This window comes from Periophthalmus magnuspinnatus, chromosome 16 (genome assembly GCF_009829125.3).
Source record: "Periophthalmus magnuspinnatus isolate fPerMag1 chromosome 16, fPerMag1.2.pri, whole genome shotgun sequence".
Lineage (NCBI taxonomy): Eukaryota > Metazoa > Chordata > Actinopteri > Gobiiformes > Gobiidae > Periophthalmus > Periophthalmus magnuspinnatus.
This window is the reverse complement of record NC_047141.1, coordinates 3,731,402-3,744,588: the sequence shown is the minus strand read 5'-3', so window position 1 is coordinate 3,744,588 and position 13,187 is coordinate 3,731,402. Positions and strand designations below refer to the sequence as shown.

At 45.5% G+C, this 13,187-nt stretch overlaps 1 protein-coding gene across 1 annotated transcript in view; it reads left to right on the top strand.

Moving 5' to 3' along the window:
• si:dkey-22o22.2 (neural-cadherin) overlaps nucleotides 1-13,187 on the top strand; it is a 94,522-nt gene that overhangs the window by 36,819 nt on the left and 44,516 nt on the right. Inside the window, exons 10-14 of the mRNA XM_033980683.1 lie at nucleotides 2,768-2,940; nucleotides 3,421-3,589; nucleotides 3,684-3,854; nucleotides 5,948-6,120; nucleotides 10,876-11,043. Coding sequence (XP_033836574.1) covers nucleotides 2,768-2,940; nucleotides 3,421-3,589; nucleotides 3,684-3,854; nucleotides 5,948-6,120; nucleotides 10,876-11,043 — 854 coding nt within the window. The remainder of the gene's footprint in view (nucleotides 1-2,767; nucleotides 2,941-3,420; nucleotides 3,590-3,683; nucleotides 3,855-5,947; nucleotides 6,121-10,875; nucleotides 11,044-13,187) is intronic.

Here is a 13,187-nt window from a genome sequence, read left to right as displayed (position 1 = left end):
AGTGGACTCAGGAGGACTCAGGGGGTCACAGAGGTACAGGAGACAGAGGGGACACTGGGGGAGACAGAGTAGACACAGAGTGGACACGGACAGGACACAGAGTTACAGAAGAAAATGGGGACACAGAGGAGATGCAGGGTGAACATGGGGGGACATAGAGGTACAGGAGATCGGGGAGACATAAAAATAACTAAAGGATCACTGTGTAACATTTATGGTAGGGATTCTCCATGGAGATATTATTATAAGAATGTTGCATGGTATGGCATTATACATTTCTATCAAATCAAGACTTTCTGGTGACAGGGAAATGAATTTTCAGATTATTTTTGACTGTGGAGGGGGTTTAAGGTGCTAAAAATACTACTCCCAAAATAAGAACTTTTGAATAACGATATGCCTCCAAAAATATGAAGAGGTTCTACAGAAGACAGCACCACAGTCAAGACTTTTACACCACCACAGTCAGGACTTTTACACCGTCACCACAGTCAGGACTTTTACATCGCCACAGTCAGGACTTTTACATCGCCATCACAGTCAGGACTTTTACACCGTCATCACAGTCAGGACTTTTACACCGTCATCACAGTCAGGACTTTTACACCGTCACCACAGTCAGGACTTTTACACCGTCATCACAGTCAGGACTTTTACACCGTCATCACAGTCAGGACTTTTACACCATCACCACAGTCAGGACTTTTACATCGCCACAGTCAGGACTTTTACATCGCCACAGTCAGGACTTTTACACCGTCATCACAGTCAGGACTTTTACATCACCACAGTCAGGACTTTTACACCGTCATCACAGTCAGGACTTTTACATCACCACAGTCAGGACTTTTACATCGCCACCACAGTCAGGACTTTTACATCGCCATCACAGTCAAGACTTTTACATCGCCACAGTCAGGACTTATACATCGCCATCACAGTCAGGACTTTTACATCACCACAGTCAGGACTTTTACATCGCCACAGTCAGGACTTTTACATTGCCATCACAGTCAAGACTTTTACATCGCCACAGTCAGGACTTTTACATCGCCACAGTCAGGACTTTTACACCGTCATCACAGTCAGGACTTTTTGTCGTAACGTCTGACAGGAGGGACCAAAAACACAGAACTCGGGGAAAGGTTTAACAGTGTTTATTTACAGGAGTGCAAGTGCAAAAATGACGGTAGATCAATCGGTGAGTCGGGAGTGGGGTGTTTGCCGTGGTCCAGGGACAGACCGTGAGTAGCAGAGACGGAGACGGGATGAACAGTACCGGTAGAGAAGAGCAGGGTCGGAGGCGGGAGAGCTGAGCGGGTCCAGGGAGTGGGATCTGGTGAGAAGCAGAAGTATCCAGTTTAGCAGAGTCAAAAAGCGAAAACACAAGAGGAGCAACAACAAGGAGCCAAGATCTCCTTTCCAGCTCCAGGCTCAGACACAGAAGGGCAGGACAGACAGGGATTGTGACACTTTTACACCATCACCACAGTCAGGACTTTACATCACCACAGTCAGGACTTTACATCACCACAGTCAGGACTTTTACAGCGAGTGGAAACATTATGAGAGTCAACACTGAGTAATGACATTTTCTTCTGTAAAAACTCTGAACACTAACAAACAAAAAACAAATCTAAAAAGTGACAGCTGCTGCAGTTTAAGAACACTGCCACTGCTGTGGCTGAGCTGAAGCTTTTCCTCCATGAATCTATTCAAATTACTGGACAAGGTTCTACTGCTTTGAGTTGTCTCAAGTTGGACTAGTGGTCACTTATTGGTACTACAACCAAGAAATCCCTCCTGCCCAGAAAGGATTTTTCTTATAGAGTGCAATGTAATCACAAACTGCTCATGTTCAACTGACAGAGACAGACAGTTGAACAAAGGTCAAATATTGTGTTGATTTTTACATAATTTCAAATATAACTTTTCTCAGTAAAAAATCCATCTGTTGTCTTAAAAAACTTGGACATGGGCAAACTACGGCCCGGGGACCACACACGGCCCTTTGGGTTTATTAATCCGGCCTGTTGAACGTGACCAAATTATATTAAAATAGCAAAGAGTAAACTTTGTTCAATTTACCTTTGGCACTTGATAAAACTGAATGTGAGTTTTTCTGCTGTGTTTATTTAACAGAAATTTTATAAATTAATTATTAATTTTATTAATGCATTTGGAAAACAATTTGTACAATGAGCCTTGTTATCATGCTTTGCTACATGTTACAGGCCAAATCTCTAATAATAAACATAAATATATCCTGGCCCCGCCCATCTGTCAAATTTTATAACCCACTGTGGCCCGGGTGTCAAAAAGTCTGCTCACCCCTGCTCTGTCCACTCTAACAAGCTCAAGCTCTGATTGGTTAGAGTGGTCACATGGTGCGACATGGACAAGCATGTGAGTGATGTGAATGAGCCGATTTATCTCCCCTATCGTTAGCTAACAAGCTAGCTAGCTCTATATAAAAATACTGCTACCAAATAAGGTGGAACTGAAGATAAGATTCAGATTATAGACGTCAGCCTCTGGTTTCACTTAAATGTCAAAGAAAAGACGGACAGAGAGACAGAGGAACAGAGAGACAGATGGACAGAGACAGATGGATAGAGAGACAGAGGTACAGAGAGACAGAGGAAGAGAGAGACAGAAGGACAGAGGAACAGAGAGACAAATGGACAGAGAGACAGAGGTACAGAGAGATAGAGGGACAGAGGAACAGAGAGACAGATTTAACCTGCATCCCTGTCCTGTCCTATAGGGGTGATAAAGCTTCGCCGTAGCCCCGCCCCCTCGCTCTCCGGGCCGCAGTACATCCTGAACGTCACAGCAACCGATGACAATGCGTCCGGCGGGCCACACCCCCTCAGCTCCACCGCACAGGTCCTAGTGGGCATCAACGACATCAACAACAACAAGCCAATCTTCACCAAGGTACTGGTTTAGTCCTGGTTTAGTCCTGGTTTAGTTCTGGTTTAGTCCTGGTTCAGTCTTGGTTTAGTCCTGGTTTAGACCTGGTTTGATCTTAGTTTTGTCCTGGTTCAGACAGAGACACTGAGTATCGTGAGAGTGTTCTCTCCGTGACTGCAGTGTGTTCTCTCTGTGACTCCAGTGTGTTCTCTCTGTGACTGCAGTGTGTTCTCTCTGTGACTGCAGTGTGTTCTCTCTGTGACTGCAGTGTGTTCTCTCTGTGACTGCAGTGTGTTCTCTCTGTGACTGCAGTGTGTTCTCTCTGTGACTCCAGTGTGTTCTCTCTGTGACTGCAGTGTGTTCTCTCTGTGACTGCAGTGTGTTCTCTCTGTGACTCCAGTGTTCTCTCTGTGACTCCAGTGTGTTCTCTCTGTGACTGCAGTGTGTTCTCTCTGTGACTGCAGTGTTCTCTCTGTGACTCCAGTGTTCTCTCTGTGACTGCAGTGTGCTAAGTACAGTGAGCAGGCCTTTGTGTTGGAGAACCAGCCCCCAGGCGCCTCGGTGCTTCGTGTCCAGGCCCAAGACGCCGATCTGGGGCAGAACGGAGAGGTGCGCTATGGTCTCATGGAGAGAGACAGCGTCCAATCAGGATTCAGCATTGACCCCCTGACAGGTGCTACTCCTCTGTCTCTCCTCCTCTGTCTCTGCTCCTCTGTCTCTGCTCCTCTGTCTCTGCTCCTGTCTTATAATTCTGTTTTTGTTTACAGGAGTGATCACCACGACGGTGACCTTTGACCGGGAGCGTCAGAGGGAGCTCAGCCTATCGGTGACCGCCACAGACCGAGGGGAGGAGCCGCTGATTGGCATCTGCGTCATCACCATTGCCGTGGGAGACGAGAACGACAACACGCCACGCTTCGAAAACAGTCGCTATCAATGTGAGACATCCTCTGCTCCTCTGACCCTCTCCCCTGCTCCTCTGACCCTCTCCTCTGCGCCTCTGCTCCTCTGACCCTCTCCTCTGCTCCTCTGACCCTCTCCCCTGCTCCTCTGACCCTCTCCTCTGCGCCTCTGCTCCTCTGACCCTCTCCTTTGCTCCCCTGCTACTGTGACCCTCTCCTCTGCTCCTCTGACCCTCTCCCCTGCTCCTCTAACCCTCTCGCCTGCTCCTCTGACCCTCTCCTCTGCTCCTCTGACCCTCTCCCCTGCTCCTCTGACCCTCTCCTCTGCTCCTCTGACCCTCTCCCCTGCTCCTCTGACCCTCTCCCCTGCTCCTCTGACCCTCTCCTCTGCTCCTCTGACCCTCTCCCCTGCTCCTCTGACCCTCTCCTCTGCTCCTCTGACCCTCTCCCCTGCTCCTCTAACCCTCTCCCCTACTCCTCTGACCCTCTCATCTGCTCCTCTGACCCTCTCCTCTGCTCCTCTGACCCTCTCCTCTGCTCCTCTGACCCTCTCCCCTGCTCCTCTGACCCTCTCCTCTGCTCCTCTGACCCTCTCCTCCTCTTGGTTCCTCCTGGTTCCTCCTCTGCATCATGTTGACAGCCTGGAGAAGCGCCTGAAGACTAAAGTGTGTTATTTTCAGAAGTGCATTGTCAGTGAAACATTTTGTAGGAGGAAGCACTTTATCGTCTATAGTTCTCATGTTTTATGCACAAGCAACACACAACAGTAACACTTCAAAATAGAAACAATCCCATATGCCTGTATCAGATGCCCTCCCATCCCCCTGTATCTATGTGTGTCAGGTGCCCATCCTGTGTGTCAGGTGTCCTCCCTGTGTGTCAGATGCCCTCCCTGTGTGTCAGGTGCCCTCCCTGTGTGTGTCAGATGCCCTCCCTGTGTGTCAGGTGCCCTCCCTGTGTGTGTCAGGTGCCCGTCCTGTGTGTCAGGTGCCCTCCCTGTGTGTCAGGTGCCCTCCCTGTGTGTGTCAGGTGCCCGTCCTGTGTGTCAGGTGCCCTCCCTGTGTGTGTCAGGTGCCCTCCCTGTGTGTGTCAGATGCCCTCCCTGTGTGTCAGGTGCCCTCCCTCTGTCAGGTGGCTTTCACAGAGGGAGGGGGTGACAGGCGCAGAGAGGGAGTCTCAGTCCCGTTTTATCAGCAGAATTCCGACACATTCATAAATTTAAACATTTTATAGAGAGGGAAGAGGAAGAGAGGGAGAGGGAGAAGGAGTGATTAACAGAGGAGAGGCAGACAGATGAAGAGAGAAACAAGAGAGAGGAGAGAGGGAAAGTAGAGAGGGAAGGGGGAGGTGGACAAATACTGAGGGAAAAAGGGAGAGGTAAAAGGGAAGGAGAGAGAGAGTGAGAGAAAAGTGAGAGCAAGAAAGGAGCAAGTGATGAGGGCAGAAAGGAAGAGAGGGAAAGGGAGGGCAAAGAGCGAGAGTGAGAGAAATAGAGAGAGTGAGAGAGAGAACGAGAAAGAGAGAGAGGGAGAAAGAGAGCTTAAGATAGAGAGAATCCCTGGTGTGTTTGACTTTGATCCAAATCCGTCGACACAAAAGCCACAGTCACATTTTACACCAGCTATGTGACACCAGATGCCCTCCCATTTTCCTGTATCTCTGTGTGTCAGGTGCCCTCTGTGTGTCAGATGCCTTCCCCGTGTGTCAGATGCCCTCCCTGTGTGTGTCAGATGCCCTCCCTGTGTGTCAGATGCCCTCTGTGTGTCAGGTGCCCTCTATGTGTCAGATGCCCTCTGTGTGTCAGGTGCCCTCTGTGTGTCAGGTGCCCTCTGTGTGTCAGATGCCTTCCCCGTGTGTCAGATGCCCTCCCTGTGTGTGTCAGATGCCCTCCCTGTGTGTCATGTGCCCTCTGTGTGTCAGGTGCCCTCTGTGTGTCAGATGCCCTCTGTGTGTCAGATGCCCTCTGTGTGTCAGGTGCCCTCTGTGTGTCAGATGCCCTCCCATCCTCCTGTATCTCTGTAGTGTTACACTGAGACGGGGGCAGGTCAAATGTCTTTCGTTAAACTGCTGCTGATGTTGTGGTGTTTTTTTCCATATGTATTTTTACACTTAAATCTTTGTGTGTTCAGACTTCCTGAGAGAGGACACTCCGGTTGGGACTAGTTTCCTTCGGGCAGCGGCACACGATGACGACCAGGGCAGTAACGCGGCCATCACGTACTCCCTGACCAATCAGAGCCCGGCTTACTTAGGCGTCAATCCCAGTACGGGCTGGATCTACGTCAACCACCCCATTTCACAGGTACAGACACAGAGCCGCTCTCTGCTCTGTACTCACACACTCCTAGTGATACTCTGCAGCGACATGACACTGGGGCTGCTCTGCATGTATGTCTTTGATAGAATGTTCAGCAGTTACCATGGTGACACAATGCACACATGAGCAAACACTATCAAAAATGTTTTAAGATCATCTTACTAGGGATGCACCGATTCAGCTTTTTCAGTGAAGGGAAGAAGATGAAGAAGCTTTTTCCTCTTAATGACAACGTGATGCAGCCAGACTCTTGTATCAGCAAAGTGGCCAAAAGTATCAAAAATCTGAAATTAAATGATACTAAACTAGTATCAAAACTAGCTACTCATTTTTGGCAGGTACCGATACTGAAAAAGTCCCACTGACAGGACAGAAATAAACCACACCAGTGAACACAGATATAAGACACATGGGGATAGAAAAGAAAGTCCTACCATTTAATGTGGAAAAATCACAGTATATTGTCTAAAGAAACAGTTTTTATTATCACCATGGTATCAGAATCACTGTCAAGTATTGAGTACTGATACTATTCCTTAGTATCGAAATCCAGTTTGAAATTTTAGTATGGTGGCAGCACTATGTATCTGCAACGCGATGTATCAATCAATCAATGGAAACCAGTGTATGTCCTGTGTAAATGTGTTATATAAAGTCTTATATAAAGTTATTGAGCACTGGAGAGACAGAACAGTCCATATGATCTGGACCTATGGGCAGGTTATGTGACTGCGCTTCAAATGAGGTCCCTGGTCAATTTATAGTCTAGTTTAGTCCTGGTTTAGTCCTGGTTCAGTCCTGGTTCAGTCCTGGTTCAGTCCTTTCACTTACAGTACATGAAGGTCTTAAATACCCTCCACTCCATAGACCTTGATCGAAAACTTCTATTACCAGCTGCCCCGTATAAGTTCAACCTTTTACATATTTGAATGTATCAGTTCCAATGGAAGTTTTACCAGAATGATGGGAAACACCTGAGTGAGACGACTACAAATGTAAATCATTTCTGGTCAGTATCTAAATGACCTTGTGTTGCAAAAGTTTTAGAAAAGTTAGTTGCAAATCAATTTCCAATGTATCTAAATAAATGCTCCATTTTGAATCTTACCACGTTTCAGAAAAGGGCAGATTCCTGTCACTGCAAACACAAAAGTTTTAAATTACATTTTCTCAGCCCTTGATACAAACAGGATTGTGTAGTTTGGTTTATTGATTTAACTGAAGCTTCTGACTCAGTGGATCATGGCGTCCTCCTGAAGCATCTGAAGCAGATTGGACTTGGCAGGGCTACATGTGATTAGTTCCAAAATCTATCAGACAGAACCCAGGAAGTAGTAGCAGATGGGTTTAGATCTAATTCTATAACTTTTAGTAAAGGGGTGCCCCAAGGCTCCATTTTGGGTCCACTGCTTTTTACTATATTTATTAATTTCATTTGTTGAAATTTAAGAGAAAGCCACATATATTTATATGCAGATGATGCTGTTTTATGTGAAAGTGCTCCCTCTGCTGATCAGGCTCTTTTTAAACTGCAACAAGATTTTAATGAAATTCGAAATTCCCACATAAATCTTAAATTATCACTGAATGCAAATAAAACGTATATGATTTTAAAAAGTGATGTGTGAGTTACAAATCTGCATACACTAAAACATGAGTCTCAAACTCGCGGTCTGGGGGCAATATTCAATTCATTTTATTTTTGTAACGCCCCAAATCACAACAGCAGTTGTCTCGAAGGGCGTTCATGTTTTGGTTGAAATATGAAAGTTTAATGTTAGTGTGGCATTACCATGTTGTGTGTAGAAGGTTCTGCCAAATCAGTAAAACCCCAAACACACGTGTCACTTGCGCTGTGTACTCCCGTCACAAAAGAGAGTTTGAGACCCCTGCACTAAATGGTACATGGACTGAAAGAGTCAACACTTTTAACAAAATCAAAATCATTATTTTTTTATGGAAACAAATCTTGTGTCCCATTGAAATACAGAAAAGACATTGTTAAAGCTGTAAAGCTTTGTTTCTGTCTTAGATTCTGTAGCTATAATCCACATGCAGACTTGAGCCTCTGCTTTAAACCTTTGCACTCTTTCACTCAGCTCTTTGTTGTAGGAGCGAAACGTCTTCACTCCGACAACGATTTGTCTAGTTGGCACATATGAACTTTGTCTTTTGCTTTGATACAGGAACTTTTAATCCAAGATCTCATGACTGTCTATGTCCAAAAATGGCCACACTAGAACTGAAATGAGGAAAAAAGCATTTGGTTATTTTGCTTCCCTGGTTTAGTCCTGGTTTAGTCCTGGTTTAGTCCTGGTTTAATCTGGTTCAGTCCTGGTTTAGTCCTAGTTCAGTTGTATCTTGTGTCTATTGTCTGTTTTTTGCTCAGATTTGTTGAGTTTGAATATTCATGAGTCACAGCTGGAACATAAATGATTCACACCAGCCCTGTTTACACTGAGTCCAGAGAGAGAGGGAACAGAGAGAGAACAGAGAGAACAGAGAGAGAGGGAACAGAGAGAGAGAACAGAGAGAACAGAGAGAGAGGGAACAGAGAGAGAGAACAGAGAGAGAGAACAGAGAGAGAGGGAACAGAGAGAGAGAACAGAGAAAAGAGAGAACAGAGAGAGAGGGAACAGAGAGAGAACAGAGAGAGAGAACAGAGAGAGAGGGAACAGAGAGAGAACAGAGAGAACAGAGAGAGGGAACAGAGAGAGAGAACAGAGAGAGAGAGGGAACAGAGAGAGAGAACAGAGAGAGAGGGAACAGAGAGAGAGAACAGAGAGAGAGAACAGAGAGAGGGAACAGAGAGAGAGAACAGAGAAAAGAGAGAACAGAGAGAGGGAACAGAGAGAGAGAACAGAGAGAGAGGGAACAGAGAGAGGGAACAGAGAAAGAGAGAAAAGAGAGAACAGAGAGAGAACAGAGAGAGAGGGAACAGAGAGAGAGGGAACAGAGAGAGAGAACAAAGAGAGAGGGAACAGAGAGAGAACAGAGAAAAGAGAGAACAGAGAGAGAGGGAACAGAGAGAGAGAACAGAGAGAGAGGGAACAGAGAGAGAGGACAGCGAGAGGGAACAGAGAAAGAGAGAAAAGAGAGAACAGAGAGAGGGAACAGAGAGAGAGAGCAGAGAAAAGAGAGAACAGAGAGAGAGGGAACAGAGAGAGAGAACAGAGAGAGGGAACAGAGAAAGAGAGAAAAGAGAGAACAGAGAGAGAGGGAACAGAGAGAGAGAACAGAGAGAATAGAGAGAGGGAACAGAGAGAGAACAGAGAGAGAGGGAACAGAGAGAACAGAGAGAGAACAGAGAGAGGGAACAGAGAGAGAGAACAGAGAGAGAACAGAGAGAGAGAGAACAGAGAGAGGGAGCAGAGAGAGAGAACAGAGAGAGAGGGAGCAGAGAGAGGGAGCAGAGAGAGAAGAGAGAGAGAGAACAGAGAGAGAGAACTGAGAGAGAGGGAGCAGAGAGAGGGAGCAGAGAGAGAGAACAGAGAGCGAACAGAGAGAGAGGGAGCAGAGAGAGAACAGAGTGTGACGTCACCCACAGCGTTCGGCTCCAGTCAAATGAAGCTCATCGAGGCTGGAGCAGTTATAAGAGTCAATTTAGAGCCAAGTTCCATATTTGCAATTCTGACCGCGAGTATCATAGCAACCAAAGATCCAATTAAAAGCGAGGCTGTTGAAGGTAACGCCTCTTCCCACTTCCATTCCTGATGGTTTAACAGGGAGTGGGTGTTGCTGGGTGTCAGCAATGCTGACAATCAACTAACATTAGCTAATAGAATTGGAGCCAAATTGCAGCCAAATTGGAGCCAGAAGCGTGCCCATGCTTGTCTGAAAGTGAACATGGGCTATTTGTTTTTGATCCCATTATTCTGTCTGTGGTTTCTGTCCCTGTTCAAACTCATGTTTTATTCACACTATAGACACTACATCTGTGTAATGAGGAGTTTAGATACACCCAGGAGAAAACAAAACTGAAACCAGGACTAAACCAGGACTAAACCAGAACTAAACCAGGACTAAACCAGAACTAAACCAGAACTAAACCAGGACTAAACCAGAACTAAACCAGGACTAAACCAGGACTAAACCAGGACTAAACCAGGACTAAACCAGGACTAAACCAGGACTAAACCAGGACTAAACAAGGACTAAACAAGGACAAAACAAGGACTTCTTCTGGATAATGATGTCCCTACGTCACTGGAGCTTAGTCTCTGATTGGTTGAGGCAGCACCTCAAACGGCATAAATTCAACTTTTGACAACTGTAGCGTCTGATGTGTTCACTGATGTGTGGACTGTGTGTGAATGTGTGTATATGAATGTGTGTGTGAATGTGTGTGTAAATGTGTGTGGGGGTGTGTGTGTGAATGTGTGTGTGAATGTGTGAGTGCTTCCTTCATATAAAGTACTTTGAGTGACTTGAAGGTGGAAAAGCTCTATATAAAATCGTGACCATTTACCAATAACTGTATCATCTGAAATCCAGCATGGGAGAATCGTGTGTAGGTGACTGATCTGACTCCAGGACAGAGGGGGCGTGGCTCATCCAGTTTGTTATAGCTTCATGGTCATTTTTGTATTTCCTGTCTTTCTTGTTTCCTGTTTCAGACGTGACTTTCACATTGCATATAACACCTTGGATGTGTATACCTTATTTCCAGCAGAACTAAACGTCTTTCTTCTTGTTTCTTTGGTTCTTTTTGTATTTTATGTTTTTTCTGTTCTGTTTCAGACATCCAGGATCACACAGCAGATTGTTGCTACAGACGCAGGAAACCGGAGCAGCTCTGTGGAGCTGAGCGTTACCATCACCAACCTGCACAACCAGCCCCCCCTATGGGACAAGAACGAGTACTACGTCACTATACCTGAGAATACAGCAAGAGACGCCAAGATACTGGTGAGACCTGGTTTAGACCTGCTTTAGACCTGCTTTAGACCTGCTTTAGACCTGCTTTAAACCTGGTTTAGACCAGGTTTAGACCTGGTTTAGGCCTGCTTTAGACCTGGTTTAGCCCTGGTTTAGACCTGGTTAAGACCTGGTTTAGACCTGGTTTAGACCTGGTTTAGACCTGGTTTGGACCTGGTTTAGAACTGGTTTAGAACTGGTTTAGAACTGGTTTAGTTCGGGTTTAAGACCAGAGAGAATAAATCTGTCAGGAGCAGTGGGATCATCTCCAGATCTTGAGCTGGTCTTGGACAGGACGACCTCAGCTGGACAATGTTTTGGGTTGATGGGGGAAACCAGAGTGCCCAGAGGAAAACCCACCTAGACACAGGGAGAACATGCAAACTCCACACAGACACAGGGAGAACATGCAAACTCTACACAGAGAGGCCCAGGAGTCCAACTGGAGAGCTTTCTGAGTCTTATTAGTGCCAGCCGCTCAGCTATTATGGCACTGATCATTTCAGAACATATTTATAGAGGTCTTATCAACACTTTCATAAAATACACAGAGTAGGTCGCATAGAGACACAGGGAGGGCATCTGACACACAGGGACATTCCCGAAGAGGACAGGAAATGACATATAGACCTGTAGGCTTTAAACCTCCTCTTTAATACCCCATCGAAGTGTAATACCCCTCTGTAATACCCCATAGAAATAAAATACCTCCTCTTTAACACCGCATAGAAGTGTGATACACCTCTTTAAGATTTGGTTGTGATTCAGTTTCATGACGTTCAGTATTCTGTGTCCTTCTTTTGGAATTATAAAGAGCATATTCTGATTCAGACTCAGGTGCACGTACATGGCTCATCTAGGTTCTCTTCAGACGGAACATTTTTATTCAAACACTTTTTCAATATTAAACGTGAACATTAAATTTTCATCAGTTTGAGAGAAAACATTTACAAACTCGCCTCTTTTTACCCGGTGCCTCGGCTCTTCCTTCCTGAGTCTGTGTCAGCGCATCTCCCCTCGCCCCCAAGCCCCAATTATTACAGAGGCAGCCATTTTAAATCACACTTAAATACAGTTCATATAAATACACTATCTCTCCCCTCCTCTGCTTCATCTCCACCGCATAAGTAGAACCGTCCTCCTCCTGTTTGTCCTTGAGTTTGTGACAGTACATCTCCCTCATCTCACTCCAAGCCCCAACTATCACAGAGGCAGCCATTTTAAAACATTATGAATTAGGCTTCAACAGGCTTAACATAAATGCACTCTCTCTCCCCTCCGTCAGCCTGTTATTACCTTTTTTCAACCCTCTGTATCACTGTTAAGGCTTGGTTATTTTTGTGGGTACCAGTATTTAAAGTGCAGGTGACGTTCCGCCTCCACTATGTACTTAAAAGTGCTATTATAAAAACTGGAGGTGGAACTATAGATTGTATATATAAATGGACATGGCTAACCTGCTAGCCACCTGCTGTCAGACTCGTCATTTTGATCTTAAAATGTTAGTATTAACTCACTCTACATGATCCTGGGGTTTTTACTTTGCTATTTTGTCTGTAAATCAAGATATGAACATTAATAACAGACCAATCAGGCACCTTCTTTCTCCGAGGTAGCTCCCGCTAGCGTTAGCAACAGGTTTGATTGACAGCGTTGCCAAGTGCAGGCCGCCTCGCTCCAATTGGCGCTTTGGTTGCTATGATATGTGCAATTGGAATCCCAAATATAGGACACAGCTCCAAATTTCGAATCTGAAAACCATCAGTTGATACTTTGCAGCTGATGTCATCAACATTCCCTGAGTGTGTGATGCTAACTATAGGCACTGCTCTGTCTGAGGCTTTGTTAGACTTTAATCTGATTTTTAACACAATTTGACCATAAAGAACTGACTTACCTGAAACTATAAAGGGTGCGTAAAACAAGTCTCTTTCACATATAGTTACAGTCACAGTTTTTCAGTGAGTCACTCTCACCCTAAACAGGACCATGAGCTCGGACTGATCACAGGCTCCTGAATACATTTTGTATTTTTTATTGAGTTTTCAGACAATCTAAAAACATTTTTGGCTGTGTTTGCTAATGTGTGCATTGTGTTACCATGGTAACTGAAGAAACATTCCACCATACACATA